Here is a 25827-nt window from a genome sequence, read left to right on the forward strand (position 1 = left end):
TTATGGTACAGTTTATGTACAGTTTATGTACAGTTTTTGGTACAGTTTACGTACAGTTTAAGTACAGTTTATGTACAGTTTTTGGTAAAGATTACGTACAGTTTATGTACAGTATATGTACAGTTTAGGTACAGTATATGTACAATTTTTGTACTGTTTATGTACACTTGCGAAACGTCAAACTTAAGTTTTGGACTCTCCATTTTTACATTTCTAATTAACAATACTCTTACTTCTTTTGTCTGATCATTGGTAATTTTCTCTCTTAAAATTGTGTGAAAACTATACCATATATAAAGTTTGAATATCACAAATCGAAAACAGTTTTTACCCGAACGATAGAATCTTCAAATCAATCCTGAGTTTGAAAATAATAAGTTTAGAAAACAAACACTTTTTCAAAACCTTGTTTTTGTTATAAACTTATCTTTGAAGAAATAAATTCAACATGAAAATAATTAGATAAGTGACAATGATCCAACTTAAAAATACGAAGAAATTCTTCTTTCGTCAAAACTGTAAAAAATACTGAAACAACATATATGTACAGTAAAACCCTTAATAAGCCATAAATCGAAAGAATTTATTAAATGTCGTCTTGACAACTTTTTAATTGGTATTATACTGTTTTACGTAAATCTCAGTATTTGCCAAACTAAATAAATAGCCATAAAATCATTTAATTAAAAAACTAAATATCTGCAACATTCCATTATCAGAAAGTGAAGAATACGACATTTGATGAATTCGTTCGATGTATATGGCTTATTTAGGATTTAACTGTAGTTGAGTATGAGAACGTACCCTTTACTGATACAAAATGACGACTTTATATCAATGAATTAAAGTAAAACATAAAAAAGCACTTGGTGTAAAAATTTACATCAACTTACAGTCTATAGCAAAGTGTTTTATTTATTACAATTGAAAACATATCTTTATTTGGATATTTTACACAAAAAAGTCTATATAACTTTTATGACAATATATCCCATACTGGTATTAAAAACATACAGGGTGTCCCGCGAAACATGACATTTAATAAATCGTTATTTTTAGTTAAAACATCCTTTTGCTTCATTATCTTTTACTTTGAACTCAATTTTAATATAACATGACTCCCATATAATACTTTTATTGATCTTTAGTATCAAACAACTTAACAAATTATGGAAAAAGACATTCTAAACTATTTACCGACTGTCATGTTTCGTGGGACACCCTGTATTTTTACCAAATTAGAGCAATAAAGCTTCAGCTGTTTACAGTTAATTACAACAGTAAACAAATCCAGTGAAATCATGGCAATATTGAGCTCCGGACTTGTTCCACCTGACGACGGGTCCGTAAGTGGGATTTCTATTAACACCTACAACTCCAGTATCATTAGCAGGCACCTGTACTTGTCTACCAGTGCGATCCTTGTATATTGTATTCTTTATTGCTCTTATCTTGGTTCTATGACCTGGTGTATTACGAACAACTTGACCATCCAGGCAGAAGGTTAACCCATTGCAGTTTTTGCAAAGGGCCTTGGTAAGCTCTATATCCACTAACTTCTCCTCAAGTTTTGAGATTTTAGTGTTAGAATATTCTAACATTGTCTTATTGTCTTCTAGCTGAACCTTGGTGTCCTTCAACTGAATCTTGGCATCTTCCAACTGAATCTTGGTGTCTTCCAACTGAATCTTGGTGTCTTCCAACTGAATCTTGGTGTCTTCCAACTGAATCTTGGTGTCTTCCAACTGAATCTTGGTGTCCTTCAACTGAATCTTGGTGTCTTCCAGCTGAATCTTGGTGTCCTTTAACTGAATCTTGGCATCTTCCAACTGAACCTTGGTGTCCTTCAACTGAATCTTGGTGTCTTCCAGCTGAATCTTAGTCTCTTTGATTTGATTCTTTATATCTTGAAACTGAATCCTCATATTTCTCATCTCCTTAAATAGTTGATCCATTTGCTCCTCAATGCGCTGATACCCTAGATAATAACAAGAACTGGAGAAAGTAATTGTTTTTGTTTTGGTTACAATAATATTTTTTGGGGGGAAATATGGAATTCTATAAATATTTTAAAAGAACAGTTAAAAATTTTAAATATGTTTAGAGTTTGAAGGAGGAAAAAAAGGGGGAAGTGTATAAAAAATTTCCATTATATTGTTTTAAATGTACAGGGAGCTGGGGAAGGCAGCCACAAGCACAACTATTTTCCCTTCCATGCCACGTATTAACTTTTTTCTCTTCTGGCAGCCATAAGCCACAACTGTACATTTTTCCATGCCACAGCGTTTGACTCTTCTGGCAATTCTATTTTTTAATGGTTAATTTAGTTTTTTGAAATCCCGATTTTGAAAATTCCAGCCACGTCACGCAATAAATATATATGTAAATCTTTATTTTTTAACTTTAATAATTTATTTTAATTAAATTTTACAATATTTTTAAATTTCAATATGATATCAGATTGAAACATTTTGAGCTATCTATATTTCTTGTTTTTCATTCTTTCTTCTTGATCCTTCATTCCTCGTCCATCCTTCAAACATACTTCGGCTAATTTTAAAAATAAAAATAAATGAATTTTTTGGATGTTTCTGCAACTAGCCAAATTGCAAAGGCAGAACTGGTTTTTCGAGCCCTGTATCTTTATTCTGAGAGTGACAAGGTTCCTCTCTCCCCTTGTTTTTGTTTTTAAATTTTGCTTGAGTCATGTTACTGTGTCAGCTCCTGCATTCCTGGCTATACACTTTCAATGAAATTTCTTGGTGGGGAGGGGGGTGAGGGGGGTTTTCTACACATTTTCCAGTTTTTTATCTCTCGTAGGACATAGAAAGGGGTGGATGGGACGTCTGCCATCCTGTGTACTTGTCTTGGTGAAAAAAAATTAGACAGCTCAATTCCCCTTCTAATTTTTCCTGTTCAAAGTTTTCTTCTTTTTTCTTGTTTATCTTGCTTTAAACTCCCATCTCTACTGTCAAGAGATTTCCCTTCCACTTTTTTTCTGTTCAAATTCTTTTTTCTTCTTGCTTCTTGTTTCTTGTTTTTACACTTTAAGCCTTTCTAAATAGTTCTTTTTGACATCAAGTTGTGGAGCGAGTAGGATACAAGATGGGTAACTAAACTCAGCTCTTCTCCAGCTGTAATTCTGGGACCACATAGGAGGTCTGCTCTGCTTGGGAGTAGGCAGGCAACTGGATTAAAATCTTTATATTTAAGTGTTAATATGAAAAAGGGATGATTCCTCTTAATTTAAACTGCAAAACATTTTTTGTATAATTTTTGCAACACTTTGCAAAAAATATTTTTTTATTTAAAAATATTTATCATTTTTGAAATTGTCAGGTCAGATGCTTTCCAAAAATGTGTACTATGTCACATGTATGAAATATTTGAAATTTGTGCAAAAAAGTGAAAAGTGCGAATTATAAAAATTTACAATTTTTTCCTCTTTGTCCTTTTTAAGAAATGATCAGAGAACTGTACAGCAATTCATAATGTATGATATATAACTTTAGTATGAATTTACAGTTGCTGCATATCTTTGCAAAATGGAAAAACTAGTTTGTTAAAATACCATATTTTTTGCAAATCTTAAACTCTCAGCTTGAACTGCAACTGAGGTTGATATGCAAATTATGTAATTATCAGATAAATTCATATTTTTATTTTTTTGTGCAAATTTTTTTTAGCAATTCTTTTGGCAAATCTGAATTGGCCTAATCCAGAGCTTTCCGAAAATGTATAATTTGTAACATTTATCTTTAAAACTACGGATTTATAACCCAGCGTACTTCAAGACGCAATACTCAAACAGTCAAATTTGTCAAAAATTCCATTGTAAAGCACTTTACCAATCAACACAAAATATATTAATCTTAAGTTGTATTGAAAAAATTGTTTAAGTTGTATTTTTTGCGTATAAGGTTGATGGATTTTTTAAAATCACAATTTAAAAGCCTAAATATACCATTTAAAAAAGCAGTTTTGCCCGGAAGAACCAAATGCTGTGGCATGGAAGACTGTACGGTTGTGGCTCATGGCTGCCGGAAAATAAAAAATCTTATATGTGGAATGGAAGGTGAAATAGTCATGGGCCGTGGCTGATGGCCGCCTTCCTCCATCAGGACATGATTCTTTGACTGTAGATTGATTGTTAATAATAATAATATAGGTGGTAATAGTAAAATAGGAGGATTATTGTGAAAATATGTAAGATTATTTTAATTTACCCCCGCTGTCGGATTTATTCTCAACTTCTTGCTTCTCTAGCTTCCTAGCTGCTTCTAGAGCTTCAGCGAATATTTTCACAATTAAGGAACTCATGTTCAGATTAGGTTGTACCTAGAAGTTATTCTTGATTTCTATTTATAAAATGAAAACTGGCAGAATTAACATAGTTTAAGAAAGAAAACCGAAGATATCTTCCTCATTGTTCATATTTTTATCCAACTACAAAGCACGAGATAATACAAAATAAAAAATATCAATTTACTGTGTAGTTTGGACCCGCCTAACCAGAGTTGGTTGTTGCCTGGAAGGAGTAAAATACACTTTCGTGAATCGGGCCAGGGATGGTTTTGTTTAGTCAATTGGGAAAAAAACTGTTTTTGAGTAAACAAATATGAAAAAACTTGCCTTTTCATTTCCATTTTATCATTTCATCATCAAAAATCATCCCAACCCCTGGGGGGATTCTTAAAAAAAATGTTTGCAGGGTTACTTGAAATTACATTAGCAGCCCCTAGAAATAAAACCAAAGGCGTCTGATGTGTCCTCATACATGGTGTCCCACGAAACATGATAGTGAAGAGAAAGCTTGAAGATCGTCTTTAACACTATTCCTGCTGGGGGGGGGGGGTCCCCCTTATAGTTTTTTTTACATAATTAAAAGAAATTTGTCTTAGGCTGTTGAAATTTTCTGACTTCTTCATAGTACCCATAGCCCCCCTTTTAGGTCTAAAACTGGGCTTTTATACTAACTGACTGAATTCTCATGCACACTGCCTGAATGACTACTTTTTCCCGTAACAAAATAAATCATTGTTTTGGCCCACTTTCAATTGTCAGATTTTGATCATTTTTAGCTTTTTGGAAAGCCTGTGACGTAATGAAACTGACTGCACAAGTTTTGCAAAGAAACTTTTGCATACAACCCGTCCAAAGAAATTTGCACATTTTTAGTTTTTCTCAATTACACATCAGGTTATCTAAAATTGTCATTTTTTGCATATTTGAAATGGCATGGTCAAGGGTTTTTGCAAACAAAAAGAGCGAAAATTTTGGAAATACCCGGATAATTAATTCGAGAATTTGCCAACTGAACGCTACCAATGCAATTATATTACAAAGATCAAAGACGATATTCAAATCGTGTCACTCAACTGCCATATTTTATGGAACACTTAGTGTCTCGTTATATTTGACAGCAGAAAATGAAAAAGGACCGTATGGTGGAATTGCCAGAAATTTTGTGATATTTTGTTAAAATTGACAATTATTTAATTACTTATCCCTGACACTCACTATATTGTTGTTTGATCAACGTAACAACTCTTATAATATACGTTACCGCTCGTTTTCAACTCGTTAACGGAATTTAAGCTTCAATTCAGTTAACGAGTGAAAACTAAACGGTTTCGTTCATTTATTTAATTTTGTTATTTTATAAAATTGCTAATTATATAACACTGTTTGAATTAATATTACCTTGATTATTTGTTTCCAACATCTAGTAAATTTGCTTTATATGGTTTTGCCACTTCAGTGTCAATCTGAAATATACAAAACTTATAAATAATTAAAAAATTTACTAATTAGACTTTACCGTGCCTTTGGAATAACTAAATTAAAACTTAAAAGTAGAATTTTTTTAGTGGGGCCCAGATCAAGTCTTAGAGAAAATACGACATTTAAGCTTTCTTAAAGGGACTGAATTTCATGGAGATTGCAATGCCCGATATACAATGGTATCCTAAAAATTATGATTTGTCTGATCAAATATAAATTAGAATTCCATTTTTTGTTCTTTAAACAGTTTATTTTCGTTTCCGGTTTTTCTGCAAAAGTGACTTGCGCATTTCTTACTTACAAGAAAAAGTGGAGAAACATTATTCTAGTTTGAAAAACGACACAATCTTTCATAATTTTTATCAGATTTAGGTTTCACTAGCTGGTACCGTTGTAAATCGGCCATTGCCATCTTTACAAGGAGGGTCACTAATAATTAATGTTACAGTCCCTTTCTATAGAAAGAAGAATGAGTCTAAAACCCTAGGAAACTTTAAATGAAAAATTATAATTTAGCTGAGAATATTTCATCTCTGTCCTTGTTCCAAGAACTAATACCTTAAAACTGAGAGAAAATTGATATTATGAAATTCAACCTTAGCGTTAAGATAAAATTCATATACTAATATCTATTCCTCTGCATATCTTTGCAAAATGGAAAAACTAGTTTGTTAAAATACCATATTTTTTGCAAATCTTAAACTCTCAGCTTTTAATATAACATGACTCCCATATAATACTTTTATTGATCTTTAGTATCAAACAACTTAACAAATTATGGAAAAAGACATTCTAAACTATTCACATACAATGAAAAGCTTTTTATATAAGCAGCCAAAATATTTAAACCCCTTTAATAAATTTGGATATACAGGGTTTTTCACAGAACATGAAACGTTAGATAAAATGATGAATTAAAATGTGGACGTTTTAGAAGAAAAAAATTTAGTCTAGACATTTGTTTATCAAAACCAAGGAATTGATACATCTGCACAATGTTATAATGCAAGGAAAGTTATTTCAGAAGTGTGCGCATCTTTTGTACTGTAGTGTCTGTCTCTGGGCGGTAATGTAAACACAAGACGGATGTCACAGCCTGACATGGGATCCATCTTTCACAAACAAAATCAATGAAATATTCTGGTCATAGGAAACTATTATGTGAATTATCAGAATTTAATGAGTTTATTCTCCTCGGATACTTAACGAACACTGCTGCATCTATTCTAGGTTACAAATTCCGCCCAGAGAGAACTGGTTTCAATATGTACGCAGAGTATACGCAGCTGCAATTAACTTTCCTTGCATTATAACCTTGCATCTGCAGATGATCTTGAGGAACCCTTTTTACAGCGATAACTGGGGGGGGGGGGGCTCGAATTCCATGTAATCTCTAATTTGTATAGCGTCATGTCCGTTTCACAACGGTACCATTAAAAGTTTTGTCAAATCAAGAATGCATGATGTGATATATCAATCATCATCTTTGAAAGTTGATTTGGGTTCCTAATGTACCTTCCTTGACCAAAACCAAGAGTTAGCCCTTGAACTTTAAGCCTTGATTGCAAATAAAATGTATTTCTTTATCATGAAGATATTGGGGAATCCTAATGCACCTTCCTTGACCAAAACCAGGAAAAGGAACTGAATTTTGTAGCTGAAAAATGTAAAGAAACGCAAATAGATACAGTTTATTTGTAAAAATAGATATAAGGGGTTCCTGGTTTAATATTCATTGATCAATACTAACAGAATGAACTTTCACCTCTGGGAGAAGCAACATGCACACTGATGGGTCTTTACAGACATTAATGAAAATAGTCGGAGATACAGGGTGAAATAAAGAAATTGATGCCAGCCCCCCCTCATTCTTGGGGATAAATTTCTTTACATGAAAAATGTAATCTTATTGCATTTAAGTATTCGAGAAAAATGAAAGGGATTATAAGGAGAAAATCATTAAAAACTACTTATACTAACGAACGTAGCGTCCATACAAATTGAGAAAGTTGCAACATACGACAAGTATCGTAAAATAATCAATTTAATTTCAAACAAATCATTCAGATATTACAACCTAAAGTCAACAGAGAGATGTAAGATTAATAACGATCAAAAGCGATTATTTTTCACTGTAAGCCTATACCCATTTTTTTCGCGAACACTCCAAACATTTGAATTAACAATAAAATATTTCTTGTTAAAAGTTGCCTACCATTTTGTTACACCCTGTAGCCTGAAAGAATGCAGAAATCACAGACAAAATATGAAATGCTTACTCAGTATAATTAATTGGTATAAATCAGAGATAAGAGAGTAACAGAGATCAATTATCAGCTAGAATATGCGGTATTTTCCAAAGCATGTTCTATTGTGTATAAGTACTGTAAACGACCAATCAGCAAGGATCTGTATTCAGGGAAATTTAAGGATTCTTTGGATAAGAAACACAACATCTTCAAAAATAGACTGAATTCATAAATGTTATGTTTCAAGTTTAAAATTGGAGTATTTCTTTAAAAATTTCTTTAAACGTTTAATGGGATTATGTTCAACAAGTGGCAGTGAGATGGCACTCCAAATAGGGTAAAAACGTAGCATATCGTGCCGGGTCAACTTAGGCCTACGAAAGGATATAAGCAGTCTGTGTAGTCTGTGGTATAAATAAGCGTTTCAACTTTACAAACTCTTCTAATCAAATAGGATATCAATATATCAATATATCAATATATCAATATATCAATATATCAATATACAGCGGTCTATAGATGTTTCTTAAATCAAACTACAATAACAGAGCAAATACATATTTGCAGTTTAACATTTTTCCAAATAACCCCATAAAGGAATACAGTGCAAAAGAATTCACTTATTTCTAGAAAATTTAAAATATTTTTGGCGCGTTTTTTTAATCGAATAAAAATATATATTTTCTCTGACTCCGCGGGAAAGTCTATAATAATGCTAATTTTAATATGAAAAACTTTAACACATATTTTGAAAATGACAATTCTGTCTGTGGATAAAAACTAGTACATATCCTACAGTTAAAATCTGAATAAGCCATACATCGAAAGAATTCATCAAATGTCGTATTCTTCACTTTCTGATAATGGAATGTTGCAGATATTCAGTTTTTTTAATAAAATTATTATATGGAACTCTTTAAAATTGTTCCCGCATATTCATGGCTATTTATTTATTTTTGCAAATACTGAGATTTACGTATAATAGTATAAAAACCATTGAAAAATTGTCAAGACGACATTTAATAAATTCTTTCGATGTATGGCTCATTTAGGATTTAACTTTACAAAAGTGGAAATAAGTTTGGTCTATAGAAAAGAAAGTGTATTCTTGCCACAAAATCACAAATTTTAAAACCTATATCTTTGTAACCTAATGGTGATATTTAGAACTTTAACTATTTAAACTAACAGACTTGATAGTTTGTAATATCTAAGATTTACGTTTTAGAGATTACAAAATCAGATTTTCTGGAAAAAACTCAGTTCCTTAAATTTCATATTTTGTTCTGTATTATTTTGTGTAAGTACACTGTTTTTACGATGTCCATATTGAATTTGATTTATTTTCAGAGAACGGCTGCAACCTTCAAAATTCTAATTTCTCTTGTCCAGACTCCACCTGCTAATAACTCATAAAAGTTTACTAAAAAAAACGTCAATCTAAATCTTCAAAAACAGAGAGGATTGATGAAAAGGACACTCTGATGAAAGGTTTCTACCCTAAATATATTCTTTTAATAAAAAATTTCATGATTTTTCAACGGAATAAACAAGTATTGAACGTGAGGTTGAAATCAAAATTTTTTTAAATTTCCAACATGTAACCAAATACACTTGCTTTTCTCCTACTAGTTCATAAATCAAAACTAAAGGAGCTACAAGGTCATAAAGTACAAGTTCATAAAATACAAGGTCAAAAAGTACAAGGTCATCAAGTACCATGGCCATAAAGTACAAGTTCATAAATTTGACCTACTCCATCTGTCTAGCTTACAGCGAGTTGCTGGGATCTATGAATCTAAGAAATAATTGTGAAAAAATTCCGTACAGTCGTCTATGAATTCTCATTCTTCATGAATAACACTGCAGTTCTCCATATTGTTGAATCTTAAAATCTCGTCTTTTTCAATTTACATTTGAATTTAGGTTATTAGCAATAAATAGAAGTTTAAGAAAATTGACTTTGACAAAAATGTTTACGGAGCAGTTTTAACTATACAGAATTAAATAAGAGTATTACAAAAGTAACTACAAGTATTATAAAATATCTTAACGATTAAAGCTGTTTGAAAATTATACTCAACTCTTTTTTCTTCTTTTTTTCAGTCAAAAAATATAAATTTTAAATTGCTTATTTCTATTTTTTTAATTGTAAAAAGAAAACTTTATAAATCTGTATTATATGTAATGCATTATTGTATTCTTGTTTTCAAATATGTAATTATGTTAAATGTTACATTTTATTAAACATTGACAATTTCTTATTATTACAGTTACACTTATGTGATAATCAATGTTTATTAAAAATAAAGAGATAGTAACCATTGAAATTAGAATTTTAGAAGTAAGGCTGTTATCACATCCGGTTCATTCCAAAGTAGAATCTAAAAAATAAAATTTAAAGGGACTGTAAGCGAAATTTTCTAACGACCCTCAATGAAAAGATGTCAACGCCCGATTTACAATGTTACCATTGACAGTCTTGTCTAATAAAGAATGAATTAGATATCCATGTTTTGTTCTCATTTGCAAAAGTGACTGGAGCATTTCTTGCTGATAAGAAACAATGAAGAAGTTATCAGAATTAAACACTTTTCTAGTCATGAAAATGACGTTATTTTCCACATTTCTGATCAACTAAAGGTTTGAATCAAGCAATGTAATCTTTGCATAGAGGTTCACTTATAAATACGCTAACAGTTCCTTTAAAAGGCTAAAAAAATGTCAGCAAGATGCAAACACATATAATTATTGTCATTAGAAAATATATTTAATATTAGGAGAGTTAATTTATTCAAAACAAACAGAAAACAATTGAGTTACTGTAAAACTTAGTAACCCCGAGGTATAAAATGCAAGGAAGGTTAATTGCAGTTGCGTATACTCTGCGAACATACTGAAACCAGTTCTCTCTGAGCGGAATTTGTAAACAAGAATAGATGCATCAGTAATTCGTTTAGTATCCGAGGAGGTTAAAAGCATTAAATTTTGATAATTTTGATAATTCACATAATAGTTTCCTAAGACCAGAATATTTCATTGTTTTTTTTTTATGTGAAAGATGGATCCCATGTCATGCTGTGACATCCTTCTTGTGTTTACATTACCGCCCAGAGACAGTACACTGCAGTACAAAAGATGCGTTCACCTCTGAAATAACTTTCCTTGCATTATAACTTTGGGTAACCCCATCTTTACATATATTAAGGGTTACCCACAAAGTATGAGACTTGAACAGACGACCTGAATATTTAACATGACGAGTAGATAAAGACTTCTGCTTTATAACTTTAGTCTTTAAATAAATATTATCAAATAATATTATCAATTATAAATCTACAAAAAATGAAAAATTATTAAAGTTACTCAGGCTCCAATGGGATATGGTCGTTTTCAGATTGGTTGCACTTTGCTGAATATGATTATTTTAAACCTGCTATTTTTATACAAGAATATATATATATATATATGAATCATCGTAAAAATTTAACACAGTTTTATTTTAATTTCTTGAGACAGAAACATCAGATAGAACTCTTTTGGGTCTCGATCAACTCCTAAGATACTTAGGTTTAAGTCTATAGCTCCTTTCATTTTTCCTTTATAGTTACTTTAAAAAAGAATAAAAGGAAACAGATCAGTATGAAGTCGTCTCTGAAGTCTCATTCTTTGCGGGCAACACCGTCATTTTTTAAAGAAGATCTCTATAATTAATCCAATATGATGTACAATGTAACTGTACCTAGGCATTGATCCTTTTCATTTTTTTAACCATTGCTTTGTTTAAAAAGGAAGAAAAAAAACGAGACAGTTGTATTTAAAAGTATAGTTTTTGAAAAAGATCGTTTTTGAAAAAATTAGTCGATTCGTTAACAAGATAAGGTCATTTTTTATTTTTGGCGATCGTTGACGACCTTTTTAGACAAAATACATGTTTTTAATAAACAAATCCTTAGATCTAAGAAAACATTTAGGATATTTCTCTCGATAAAAAAAACACATTTAAAATAACTGTTATAAACTTATCTTCTTTAAAAAAATTAAACTTTATTGTTTAAAAAACTAATATTTATCAGCGAAAATATTGTCATAGATGATCTTTAAAAAATGGACGTTTTTCGTTCTTTAACAGTTCAAAACGAGTGGTTCGTTTAACGATCGTTTTATTCTAAAAACGAAACGATCGTTTTCAGAAAAAAACGAAAAACAAAACGAAAAATGCTCGTTTTTTCGATAATTTAAAAAATATTTACAGTTGTACCTGGGCAGCTTAGTATGAAGAGGGTGCTGGAGGTAGTAAGGACTGGTGGCAAATTCTCGTCTATATTCAGAATTAAACTGAGGCAGAACTCGAGTTCCAGTTCCATTTCCAGATAAAAATCCTGATGATAAACTTGAGTTTACAAGGGGGGCAGCATTTTTTGTTTAGTGTACAGTGATAACCAGAAAACTCTGGAATAGGAAGACGACTTTTATGCTCAAGTTATGACCTTAAATAGTTCTATGAGCATAGAAAAAAGCAAGTGAGCAGTGGACACATACCCATTTAAGGTAATTAGTCATTTAAAAGTGTTTAGTAAAACTATTTGCTTTGTAACAACTTCAAATACACGTATAGCTGTAAAGTGGTCTTCCTATTCCACAGTTTTATGGTTATCATTGTATAGGAACTGGGGGAAGTCACGAAAAAGTATTAAGTAAAGATTTTTTTCAATATCAAACACTGTGAGAGAATAAAAATATTGTGTCCGCTTTCCAAAACTCAAAAATTAAAATAAAATTCAAAAAAGTTTAACAACCTGCCCAGAAAGTATATGTTCCATACGTAACTATTGTATGATTACATGCAGCTAACAGGGCTAGATCCAGTGTTGCGGAGAAATAAGGTTTATCCCTAAAATTAATTAATATTGAAATTGACTAAAATATTTGTATTCAATAACTTTTGTTTTAAGCATTTTTTAAAAAGTCTGTTGTTCATTTCGATATCAAAAGATATCATTGTTTTTTTTCGAATTTTAATTGCGGTTGCTTAATAGAATTTAAATGATCTTTGACCACCGACAGGTTGTTCAAGCTGGATAGAATGGCTATGTTCCCAAAGAGGATTGCCTCAATCTCGAACAACACTGTTTTAAATGCCTTTATTTCACGTGGCCCAAGAAAACTAAATTATCATTGATTGGAAGATAGAATTTTGATTTTTTATTTTCTATTTACATTTTAAACAAAATTTATTTTATTTACTATCTTATTTACTTCTTGTGGTATACTTTTACTTTTAACTTTAGAAACAAACATAGAAACTACTTGCAGTCTCCTGCGAAAGAAATTAGCATAATATTAATAGTATTATTTACTAAAAGAACAATATAATGACAACAGAAAATAAAACATACTCCCTTCATTAGAATAATATGATATTATATGCATAATGTTAATGTACAAAGTTCAAGCAATGATATTTTTTATCAACATTAGATAAATATACGGATTGTTTAGATATTTGTACACAGGGAAAATAATCTGTAATTTTAGTAAGTAGAACTTTTTAGAAATAGAGGGGGATTTCGTCTGCTAGAGTATGAAATTTGTTTCGTCTACTAGAGTATGAAATTTGTTTCGTCTACTAAAATAAATATGAAATTTGTTTCGTCTGCTAGCGTATGAAATTTGTTTCGTCTACTAGAGTATGAAATTTGTTTCATCTACTAGAGTATGAAATTTGTTTCGTCTACTAGAGTATGAAATTTGTTTCGTCTGCCAGAGTATGAAATTTGTTTCGTCTGCTAGAGTATGAAATTTGTTTCGTCTACTAGAGTATGAAATTTGTTTCGTCTATTAAAATAAATATGAAATTTGTTTCGTCTGCTAGAGTATGAAATTTGTTTCGTCTGCTGGAGTATGAAATTTGTTTCGTCTTCTAGAGAATGAAATTTGTTTCGTCTACTAAAATAAATATGAAATTTGTTTCGTCTGCTAGAGTATGAAATTGGTTTCGTCTGCTAGAGTATGAAATTAGGGACAACATGTGACTTTTACTACTTGTAGTCTCTGTATTATCTACCTGTAGTCTCTGTAGCATCTACCTGTAGTCTCTATATTATCTAACTGTAGTCTCTGTATTATCTACCTGTAGTCTCTGTATTATCTACCTGTAGTCTCTGTATTATCTACCTGTAGTCTCTGTATTATCTACCTGTAGTCTGTATATTATCTACCTGTTGTGTCTGTAATATTTAACTGTAGTCGATCTGTATTATCTACATGTAGTTTCAGTATTATCTACCTGTAGTCTCTGTATTATCTACCTGTAGTCTGTATATTATCAACCTGTTGTCTCCGTATTATCTAGCTGTAGTCTCTGTATTATCTACCTGTAGTCTCTGTATTATCTACCTGAAGTCTCTGTAGCATCTAGCTGTAGTCTCTGTATTATCTACCTGTAGTCTCTGTAGCATCTAACTGTAGTCTCTGTATTATCTCTGCATAAACCTATAAAGTATATGTATACCTGAGATCTGGATTAACCAATGAGCCTGCTAGATACAAGTCCTCTGTTCTTATTCGAGGAAGGATATTCTCTTTAGCCCAGGTCATGTCATCAGATACATAGATAAATACTACATTCTTGTACTCTTCCCTAGATACAGATACATGGATGAATACTACATTCTTGTACTCTTCCCTAGATACAGATACATTTATGAATACTACATTCTTGTACTCTTCCCTAGATACAGATACATAGATGAATACTACATACTTGAACTCTTCCCTAGATACAGATACATAGATGAATACTACATTCTTGTACTCTTCCCTAGATACAGATACATAGATAAATACTATATTCTTGTACTCTTCCCTAGATACAGATACATAGATGAATACTACATTCTTGTACTCTTCGTAGATACAGATACATAGATAAATACTACATTCTTGAACTCCTCCCTAGATACAGATACATTGATAAATACTACATTCTTGTACTCTTCCCTAGATACAGATACATTGATAAATACTACATTCTTGTACTCCTCCCTAGATACAGATACATAATTAGATACTACATTCTTGTACTCTTCCCTAGATACAGATACATTGATAAATACTACATTCTTGAACTCTTATAGTAAATTCTAAGCATATGTTATATTCTCGCCGCTTTTTTTTTGAAGATTTTCATAGAAAAATTAAAATTGTTACTTTTTTAGAGTAAACAGAGAGGATTTTGAACCATCAAAATGGTTTTACGCCAAATAAAAGCATCAAACGAAAAAATGTTAAGATTATTGAGGCTTAAAAGGTACCCTTAATTTCCTAAATACAGATAAATAAGTTGAATACAGATTGTGCATACAAATAGTTTATTTTCTTAATTTTCACCTGAAGAGTTCCATGCTCTCTAGAAAATAACTTGTTTTTACTGGAATGAACCCAACATCCTAAATAAAATAACTGGTTTTAACTGGAATAAACCAAACATCCTGGATTAAATAACTGGTTTTAACCGGAATAAACCAAACATCCTGGATTAAATAACTGGTTTTAACTGGAATAAAACCAACATCCTGGATTAAATAACTGGTTTTAACTGGAATAAAACCAACATCCTGGATTAAATAAATGGTTTTAACTGAAATAAAACCAATATCCTGGATTAAATAAATGGGTTTAACTGGAATAAAACCAACATCCTGGATTAAATAAATGGGTTTAACTGGAATAAAACCAACATCCTGGATTAAATAAATTGGTTTAACTGGAATAAAACCAACATCCTGGATTAAATAAATGGGTTTAACTGGAATATCCTTTAAGTAAAATGACAGGTGAAAAAAATCAAAGAAATTGATTCTTTGTCACAAACTCTAATTTTCTAATCCCTTTATCTTTTTAATCCAACATCGTAGACTTTAGATATTTCAAACTGTAAATTCTGTTCAAATAACCTAAGTTTAAAATATTTACGGTTTACACCATCAGGCTGCAAGGATAATGGGATTAGACAATTTGAGACTGTGGCTTAGACTCAATCCTTCCTTTCAAATTAGAATTTTAGACAAAAAAAAATGCTGGGGATCTTTTTAAGGAAACAGACTTAAAAAAAATACCTTCTGAAATTTGAGATGATCCGTTCTTCTGTTATGAATTCCTACAAATACAACTTCATCTTCATTTTTACTTTTTTCTTTCTCCCCTTCCAGTATCTTCTTTTTCTTCTTCTTCTTATTCTTTGCTCTATCCTGTTCTTTCCTTTTTGAAAGAAAATCTTTCTTTATTTCCAGAAGACTGGCCTCCGCCTGTTCTCTGTAAAATTTCTAAAAAAAGAAAAAAAAATTTGATAATTTTTTACATTAATCATGTTCTCAGTAGCCACATATTATGATAGTTTGATAATCTGAAACTTTTAAATTTAGTTAATTTCCTTGAATTTTGAAGTTAGGTGCTAAATCTAGCTCAATCTTGAGCTAGAGCTTAACGCAACATCCAAACTAGAATTAAATTTTGAATTTTAAAGCAAAATCTAGACTAAGCTTGAATTTGAAAAATTTAGAGCAAAATCTAAACTAACCCTGAATTTGAAAAATTTAGAGCAAAATCTAAACTAATATTAAATTTGAAGGATTTAGAGCAAAATCTTAACTAGCCTTTTGAAGAATTTAGAGCAAAATCTCAATTAACCTTAAATTTGAAGGAATTAGAGCAAAATCTAAACCAACCTTGAATTTGAAGGATTTAGAGAAAAATCTAAACTAACCTTGAATTTGAAGAATTTAGAGAAAAATTTAAACTAACCTTGAATTTGAAGAATTGAGAGCAAAGTCTAAATTAACCTTGAATTTGAAGGATTTAGAGCAAAATCTAAACCAACCTTGAATTTGAAGGATTTAGAGCAAAATCTAAACTAACCTTGAATTTGAAGGATTTAGAGCAAAATCTAAACTAACCTTGAATTTGAAGGGATTTAGAGCAATATCTAAACTATCTAAACTAACCGTGAATTTGAAGGATTTAGAGCAAAATCTTAATAAACCTTAAATTTGAAGGATTTAGAGCAAAATCTAAACTAACCTTAAATTTGAAGGATTTAGAGCAAAATTTAAACTAACCTTAAATTTGAAGGATTTAGAGCAAAATCTAAACTAACCTTGAATTTGAAAGACTTAAGAGCAAAATCTAAAAGTCCAGGGTAAGTATCCCACGGGTTATCATGATGAAATCTGTCATACCACTGAGAAAAAATGAGTTAGTTTTAAGCCCTTAAAAACAAAACATAAAACGAAGCGACAAACCCGTACCATTGAATTCTTTTCGTTTTAATTCATTTTTTATAAAACTCGTTGCTCAAAAGTATGAAAACTGCAACAGAAGAATTCGGGAATCTAAAGTAGAAATAAAAAGACGACAACTGGACGAAGACGACAACTGCTTAAAGACGACAACTGCTCAAAGACGACAACTGCTCAAAGACGACAACTGCTCAAAGACGACAACTATACAAAGACAACACCTGAACAAAGACAACAACTGGAAAAAGACGACAACTGCTTTATTACAACAACTGCTCAAAGACGACAACTGCACAAAAGACTGAGACGAGGGGACAACATATTGAAAGTTGCGCAATAAAATTAGCATTAAAGGGAATGCTTTTGTAATTTAAAGTGAGCCTCCATTTGAAGAGGGCTAAACCTGATTCACAACACTACCCTATACATCTTTATAGGTATATTCATTTTTCTAATTATGGGAAAATGTTCGATTCTTACAATTTCATCTATTGTTTCTGTAGCAAGAAAGAAATCCAAAGAGAACCCGCAATTGAAAATAAACAATTTGAAGGAAGAAGAACAGGTTTAATTCCGTCAAAGGTTTGAATTTGTTGTGAATTAACAAAAATAATTAATTTTGTCTGATACCATCTATTTTATTAAAAATTTGTTTAAAAACCTTAGCATGAGAATATCCTACTGGAAACAGGATGAGCGCCCGGCCTGGTTGAAGCAGGCTAGACAAGCTGGTCATCTCGCCAGAGAATATTTCCCAGGGATGAGGAGTATATCCTTGCAGCTCAGATCTAATTGGGGTCTCTAGAATATAATATTAAAGTTGGGTGTCATTTTAGTGACCTCACAGCTTCTCTAGTTTTTATTTGATTGTATATTAGCCAGTCAAAACATTTGAGTTCTCAAAACTGCATGAAAAGATAAAAAGAAAATTAATTGAAATTATGATTGAGGTGCGGACTGCGGAGAATATATAAGGTGTCCGATAAATCTTGCCACTGCTAATACCAAAAAAATGAGGAAATTCAGTTATTTCGTTTGAGCAATATTCCAACATGGTGTTTTCTTATAAAGAAGCCAAGATAACTGAGTCTGATTTTACCAAATTTACAGCAATTTAAAAATTGGCCAGATTTAAAGGACACCCTGTAAAAGGAGAAGAATGAAATACACTTTTTTATTTCTCTCTGAAAGTAAACAGTAATTAAAAGGTTGTAAAATTTTGTTTTCTTTTTACATCAAATTTTACACTTAACATTTCAGTTTAGAAGTAACTTAAAATAAAGTAATGGGTCATGTGTGTCAAATTTGGACACTTATTGTGTAATTTTTAAAGTCAAATAATTTCTGATTTTAGAATGATTTAAATCTGAAGTTTTAAGTTAAAATTTATAACTATAAGAGTATCTATCCTTTTCTATACTTATATACTTTTTAACCTCAAACTATTCTATAAAATTGTCTGATTAAAGTTTATGCCAGTAGCCCCATAGTGTTTATCTACGAAATTTAACTAAGTTAATTTTATGTTTTACGCTAATATTATTGCATATGAAAGAAAAATGAATCAAGGCAACTTACTCGTATTATTAATATTCGACGAGTCGGTTTTTCTTACGATTTTTTATTTACAAATATACAAAAACTGAAGGATGATACTATACGAATCAAATATTATGAACTGAAGATGTTTCAGAGTGATGGGGGAATCTTCAGGGGAACCTCAAGTCAAGGGAGCTTGTCTTCAACTGATTCTTTTTCCCCAGATTTTGCTCCACCCTGGGCTAGCATTTAACCCTAGTATCCCGTGAGCTGGCCGAATAGCCCACCAGCCCCCGGGTTTCTGGAATAACGGAACTTGGCGCTTGGCTTCGGTTTCTCCGCGTGGCTTGGGTTATTTATAGAATTCAAACACAAACAGGAATAAATCCGTTAGATTTAAGGCAAAGTGAATAAATACTAAAGTGGAACAGACTAAGGAAACGACGACAGATTGGGCCAGAAGGTTTTATTTGGTTTGGAAATAATTTCATGAAAAGATTTCAGAGGGATGGAAAAAGGGGTGGGGGGAGAAACTGGAAATGATGGAAGGAGGGAAAAAATACCATTTATGATCGCAGGAAAGATCAACACATCACTTTCCTGCTACAATATATCTCTTGGAATAGTTTCTAAATATATATCATTTTCAATGACTCAACATTATTTTATTCAACACTCAAAAAAAACAGAAACTCTTTAATTATGAATTTATCAGAAAAGAACTGATTACTTGCCTCAAAATCTTTTCAAAACCTTATATTATAATCAAAGTTTAAAATATTACAGTTTTACATAATCAAGTTGCAAAGTTATCAGAAATAAAGCCTTTTTTATATTTTCTAGGATAAAATGTATTTTCCTAGAAAAAGAGAGCTGTTAAAAACTGGTATCTTATTTTTAATATTCTATTACTAGTAAAAAACGTGTTTTATTTGCAAAATATTGCAAAAAATTTATAATTTTTTACCTTGATCTTGTGACAAAACTCTGGTAGGTTCACTGCAAATTTAAAATCTTAAAATTTTAAAAATAATTCCGATTTTCAAATAGCGACAGAGAAAACAAAGACAACAATTTATGATTAATAAAGAAGAAACAAAATTATAAAATAAAAAATGTTATTTATCAATATCATTGGAAAATAGTTTTAAAATTGAACGAAATTTGGCAGAATGTTTTTTTATTTTTCTTAAAAATTCTTAAATCCCTGGTGTCCACCTCCTCGGTATGTTCTCCAGGTGTTAGGTTGATCAAGTTCTTTAGATTTACCTCCTCTTCTTGTTTCTTTCTAGCAATCACGTCCCAGATATTCTTCCATTCGTCGTTTCTATACCTCGTGTAGAATCCACTAAACAAACCAATAGTTAAAGGGGCTGTCAGCGTAATTTTGTTTACAGTCCCTTTAATCCCTGCAAACTACCTGATATTGTTTACAGTCCCTTTACTCCTTGAAAACTACCTGATATTGTTTACAGTCCCTTTACTCCTTGAAAACTATCTGATATTGTTTACAGTCCCTTTACTCCTTGAAAACTATCTGATATTGTTTACAGTCCCTTTAATCTCTTGAAAACTACCTGATATTGTTTACAGCCCCTTTAATCCCTTGAAAACTACCTGATATTGTTTACAGTCCCTTTTATCATTGAAAACTACCTGATATTGTTTACAGTCCCTTTAATCCTTGAAAACTACTTGATATTGTTTACAGTCCCTTTAATCCCTTGAAAACTACCTGATATTGTTTACAGTCCCTTTTATCCTTGAAAACTACCTGATATTGTTTACAGTCCCTTTAATCCTTGAAAACTACTTGATATTGTTTACAGTCCCTTTAATTCCTTGAAAACTACCTGATATTGTTTACAGTCCCTTTAATCCCTTTAAAACTACCTGATATGGTTTACAGTCCCTTTAATCCTTGAAAACTACCTGATATTGTTTACCGTTCCTTTTAATCCTTGAAAAACTACCTGATATTGTTTACAGTCCCTTTAATCCTTGAAAACTATCTGATATCATTTACAGTCCCTTTAATCCTTGAAAACTACCTGAATCCACAGATTGAGTGCTGAGCTACTGGGAATTCAGAAACGTTCTCAAAAATTTCTGATAAATGTTTCCAGGTGTAGTGACCTATGTACACTTCTAATCCGAAAATCTCTCTAAAAGAGGGAAAAAATAGTGATTGTTTTTCTTTTTAAGATAATTTATGAAAGTATAACAAAGTTTATAACTTTGAAAAGTATAATAATTACAAAACTAATTCAAATCAAAGTTTATTAATTTTTCGTATTTTTTGTATTTTTTTAAGTTTTGTGATTCTCACTAAAATGTGTACAATTTAATTTTGCTAATTTGTAATTGTTAATTATAAATTTAATTTTTATATAAATTGCTAAATCAATTATGAATTTATTTAAACTTCTAACCTAACGAGGTATGCTAAGATGTAGGTGAACATTTTGTTTCCCAGATTTCCACTAAAATAAGGAAATTAAAGATTTTTTAAAGATTAATTACAGATTTATTAAAGATAAAATTAGAGATTAATTAAAGATTAATTAAAGATTAATTAGAGATTAATTAAAGATTAATTAAAGATTAATTAAAGATTAATTAAATTGGAAGCTCTTAACTATTAATCCCAAATCAATGGGGATCATCCACACGGCTACAATCCTGTGGTACTTATCAATGGCTAAACTAGAACACATTCCACACAGATAAAATCCCATGAAATGTCAACCCCACTACCACGGGGCGCGATCTTGTTAGCTATCAATATCAATCAAAAGCTCTTAATTATCAATGTCAAATGAAATAGGCAAGATCCTCAATCTGTTTATCAAAACAGGGAACGATTACTCTCTCGCATTAAACAGTACGCCCCTGTTATCTATCGATCTATCTATATTTCTATCTATCTATCTATCATTTGAGGTTTTTGAGGTTTATGGATTACAAGTAATTACAATTCCTATGCCGTTATCTATGTCTCATGATTAAGACAATCATGTTACGTATTTACCGAACAGTTAAAGCTTAATGTACGTATTTATAAGGTTAGCAAGGATAGATATAACGTAGTCAAGCTATCTCTACACATGTTTACAGCGTAGTTTATGTTGAATGTACATATTTAAAGGATTAACATGGATAGATATATCGTAGTTAATCTAATCACAGCATGTTTTAATCATATTACGTAGCTCATGTTTTATATATCTAGGTATTTACTACAAATGTGGGGGGGGGGGGGAAATGTTGAAAAATAGGGCTATCTTGTTTTATTATATAGATTATACAACACTAACCGTGTATCCGTGAAGACTATTGGAGGATCGTTTACATTGTAGCCAAGACATGGTGTTGTAAAGCTGGACAACATTATATCCTAAATAGATAGATAGATACTGAAAATAGAAGATTTAGAAGAACTGTAGAGAGATTGATAGATACATAGATACAAATAGATTATCAAGTACAATAGGTGGCAACAGAGAAATGGACCAATTATACACGACGTCACAAGTGTCAAATATAACAAGGAAAACGAAATTTTCTCACATTAGTTGACATATTTTCCAATTTTAAATAAAAAAGTGTAAAAACAGAAAATAAAGAACACATAAAATTGAACTTATTTTCAGAAAGATACGTACTTAAGTCTAAAATTATCTCTATTATTAATAATTTTGTTGGACACAAAAACTGAATTGACACTTGTGACGTTAGAATACAGCTGTACTGAGAGTGCAAAAATTCTACGTTGCTAAATTCTATCTTGCTGTACTAGAATCTTTTTGGATAGATAGAAAGATAGATAGATAGACAGATAACAGGGGCGTACGAGGGGGGATAAGCCCCCGGCAACCACCCCCCCTACGCGTTTCCCACTGAGGAGAGGGGGGTTCTTTTAATATTACATCTGCTTGCATATCCCTTCCTTAGGCAATCAAAATTCTACATTGCATTGCACTCACCCAAACTAAAAGATTAAGAAAAGAAGTAAAATATATTCTGATTCACAACAATACCCTTCAAAGCTTTGTCTGATTAAGTATTGCATTAAATATCCATGTTTCCCATTTTGAAAACTGAATATTTTTATGTGGTTTCTATACAAAAGTGACTCGCGCATTTCTTGCTTCAGAAACTATGGGGATATGAAAGTTTCAAAGGTACATCGGACATGCCACTCTATAAAAGGGGGGTCACTTAAAGTTTCATTTAAAAAGCTTTACACTACAGTTTCAAGAGGTAGTGTCTGATGAGTCCACTTAAAAAAAATTACATAAATAATTTATTATATCGCTTTTGTTATGTGGGTGTGTGTATATGATCGAATAGTTTACATAGTAAAAAAAGGTATCAATATTTTTTCAAAAAAGGGGTTTTTAAGGGAGGGCACACCAAAAATATGGCCCCCCCCCCTACACAAATGCTCTCGTACGCCCCTGATAGATAAATAAAGGATAGATAAATAGATATATATAATATATATATAGATAGATAGATTTACCTTGAACGTTTTCTTCCTGCACAATAGACAGGATTTTATGAGGATTGTATTTAGAAAAAGTATATTACAGATCAAAGCAAGTTTCATGCTTTTTGTATTTATAATATATATTGCTTCACGTAAATCCAGATGTGCTACGCTTTGTCCGTAAAGCAGGCCACGGTAATTTAAATATTTGATTGATTCCAATGACGTAAAACAGTTGTTCTGAATGGTCACGTATTCTCGAGTGCGTCATCTATTGTACTTGATAATCTATTTGTATGCAAGCATATATGCAGGTATACTACAGGTGGTTCTCCTTCATGCCTGGTGATCTTAGGATTTATATCTAAGTATGTGGCCACTGGCCATTGCCCATGGGCCACAATATTTTTCCCTCCCATGCCACATTTTTGTTTTCCGGCCGCCACTCGAGCCACAACCGTTCGGTCTTCCATGCTACAACAATACAATACAACAATTCTAGCCTAAATGGTGTTGTTGAATTGGGATTTTCACGAATCTAGCAACATCAAGCAAGAAATATATAACTTCAGACATTTATAATAACGTGTTGATATGAAATGATGATGATTCCTTATTATTTCTCAATCACAAGTTTAACTCTCTTAAAATATGGGATATTTTTAAAAGCATTTTTGACATGAAAAATAACGCACAATTAGGACTGTGCAAAGTTCCGTTAACAAAACGGAGGTTTTTGGAAATTAACGGAAGAGTCCAAACAGCAAAAACCGTTAATTTTTGAATTTTTAACGAAATTGATTAATAAAAAAGATTAACGGTTTAAAACAAAAACGAAATAGATTTTTTTTAAACGGTGAATTTCATTGTTTTTCTGTTTAAATTTGCATGAAACTTTGATGTTTTTAAATGTTGTTTTCTGTTTTTACAACCGTTAATGATTTCATAAACTGTTAAATGTTTTTTTTCGGCGCTTCGCTGTGTTTATACTGAAATAAACAGTTAAAGGTTGTGGGTTAATGATTTCATTAACCATTAACAAAAATTTGTTTTCCCTTCTCGTTGTTAACGCCAGTAATTCTGTCATAACATAACGGTTAATGGTTCTCAAAAATTTTCTGTTAACCATAAACACATAGTTTTTTTGTCCTAGCACTCTCATTTAAACACTATCATCCTGAAATGTTGTGACTTTAAATTAATATTAATTTAAAGGATTTTTTGTCAAAAAATATCTTTTTTTAATTTTTAGGGTAGGGTACAGGGCAGAAAAAGGTCCGGTCTGTAAAAACTGATTTTTCTCGATTTTGGTTTTTCACTGCTGGAAATCATATCATCGTGCCTGGCTACATTTGTTGCATAAAACAATAATGGGTCCCCTAACATTTGGTATTCCAGACTGGATAATACAGTACCTTGATTATAATTTTAAGACTTTTGGTTGATGAAGGAACATCACTGTTATATTCATTGCCAACTAATTTCCAGGAATTTTTCTTAAAAGTAAACTCTAGAGTTAATAATCAAAAAATACCACTAATCTTTGCATTTTTAAAGAATGGTCTGCCTTTGTTCTTTCAATATTACGGAAGATTTTGACAATTTTCGTTTATTTAATAAAATTGGAAATATATATCAGGTAATATTGACAGCACAAAAAGGCAGACCAAAGCACATTTTGAAAAAAGACCAGGACTAGGAAATTATAATTATAATAATAAATACAAAGATCAAAGACGACATTCAAGTCGTCTTAAGCTACTGTCATGTTTCGTGGAACGTCCTGATCTATGTGTGTTGTTTAATTCTAATAATTCCCATTTGTTTTCCTGCAGTAGAAATGCGCTATTTTAGAGAAACTACAATTAAAAATAATTTGCTGTTTTTCAAAATTTTAAATATTGATGTCTAATTCATGCTTGATCAGACAAAGCTTTAAAAGGTATTGTTGTGAATATGTATTGCATGAAGGGTCACTTGAAATTACACTAACAGTCCCTTGAACAGTAATTTTCACACAATATTGTTTAGTTTTAAAGATATTTAGTTTCAAATTATAATTAGCTTGATATTCTTAAAATCTAAATTCCTTTGAATTGGGGGTGAGGGTTGCATGATCCGTCGAGAAGGCAGGTACTTTCCCAGGGAATGGGATTGGGCCCCAGTGGGGGATCTCGCACTCATCCCCCCCTCCCCCTTGAATTATGGGGGATTATGTTGATCTTGATCCTAATGTTTTGTAATGATCTCTTTATGGATGTTTTGAGGGAATTGGGGTTGTGCGGTGCATGATACACCAAGAAGGCAGGTTCTTTCCCAGTGTATGGGATTGGGCCCCAGTGGTGGATTACGCACTCATCCCCCCCTCCCCCCTTTTTGGTCTGAGTATTGTTTGCTTGTGAGCCCAAGTTCTTACTTAAAATCAAATATATTAATTACTCTCTGTTTACATTATGAATCCCTC

At 31.4% G+C, this 25827-nt stretch overlaps 3 protein-coding genes across 3 annotated transcripts; 1 reads left to right on the plus strand and 2 right to left on the minus strand.

Moving 5' to 3' along the window:
• Window positions 1-1169: 1169 nt before the first annotated feature.
• On the minus strand, window positions 1170-6375 carry LOC111714782 (myosin-2 heavy chain, non muscle). The gene is made up of 4 exons (XM_023489985.1): window positions 6343-6375; window positions 5704-5768; window positions 4227-4338; window positions 1170-1978 (listed from the first exon to the last, which is right to left on the minus strand). The coding sequence occupies exons 3-4, from the start codon at window positions 4318-4320 to the stop codon at window positions 1269-1271; spliced, it is 804 nt and encodes a 267-aa protein (XP_023345753.1). The 5' UTR covers window positions 4321-4338; window positions 5704-5768; window positions 6343-6375; the 3' UTR covers window positions 1170-1268.
• A 3007-nt stretch (window positions 6376-9382) lies between these two features.
• Window positions 9383-10151, plus strand: LOC111714794 (transcription factor AP-1; the record flags this gene model as incomplete). Its single annotated transcript, XM_023489997.1, is given in 1 exon segment — window positions 9383-10151. A coding segment is annotated over 1 exon segment (57 nt), but the record flags the coding sequence as incomplete, so codon positions are not given.
• A 108-nt stretch (window positions 10152-10259) lies between these two features.
• LOC111714792 (uncharacterized) lies at window positions 10260-23634 on the minus strand. Its single transcript, XM_023489996.1, has 14 exons — window positions 23397-23634; window positions 22189-22268; window positions 21304-21354; window positions 20923-21036; window positions 20079-20219; window positions 19839-19870; window positions 17994-18133; window positions 17191-17274; window positions 16154-16360; window positions 15426-15484; window positions 14548-14676; window positions 12833-12927; window positions 12295-12415; window positions 10260-10417 (listed from the first exon to the last, which is right to left on the minus strand). Exons 1-14 carry the CDS (start codon window positions 23481-23483, stop codon window positions 10390-10392), a joined length of 1368 nt encoding a protein of 455 aa, XP_023345764.1. The 5' UTR covers window positions 23484-23634; the 3' UTR covers window positions 10260-10389.
• Window positions 23635-25827: the final 2193 nt, after the last annotated feature.

Source organism: Eurytemora carolleeae, unplaced genomic scaffold, assembly GCF_000591075.1.
Source record: "Eurytemora carolleeae unplaced genomic scaffold, Eaff_2.0 scaffold1629, whole genome shotgun sequence".
NCBI lineage: Eukaryota > Metazoa > Arthropoda > Copepoda > Calanoida > Temoridae > Eurytemora > Eurytemora carolleeae.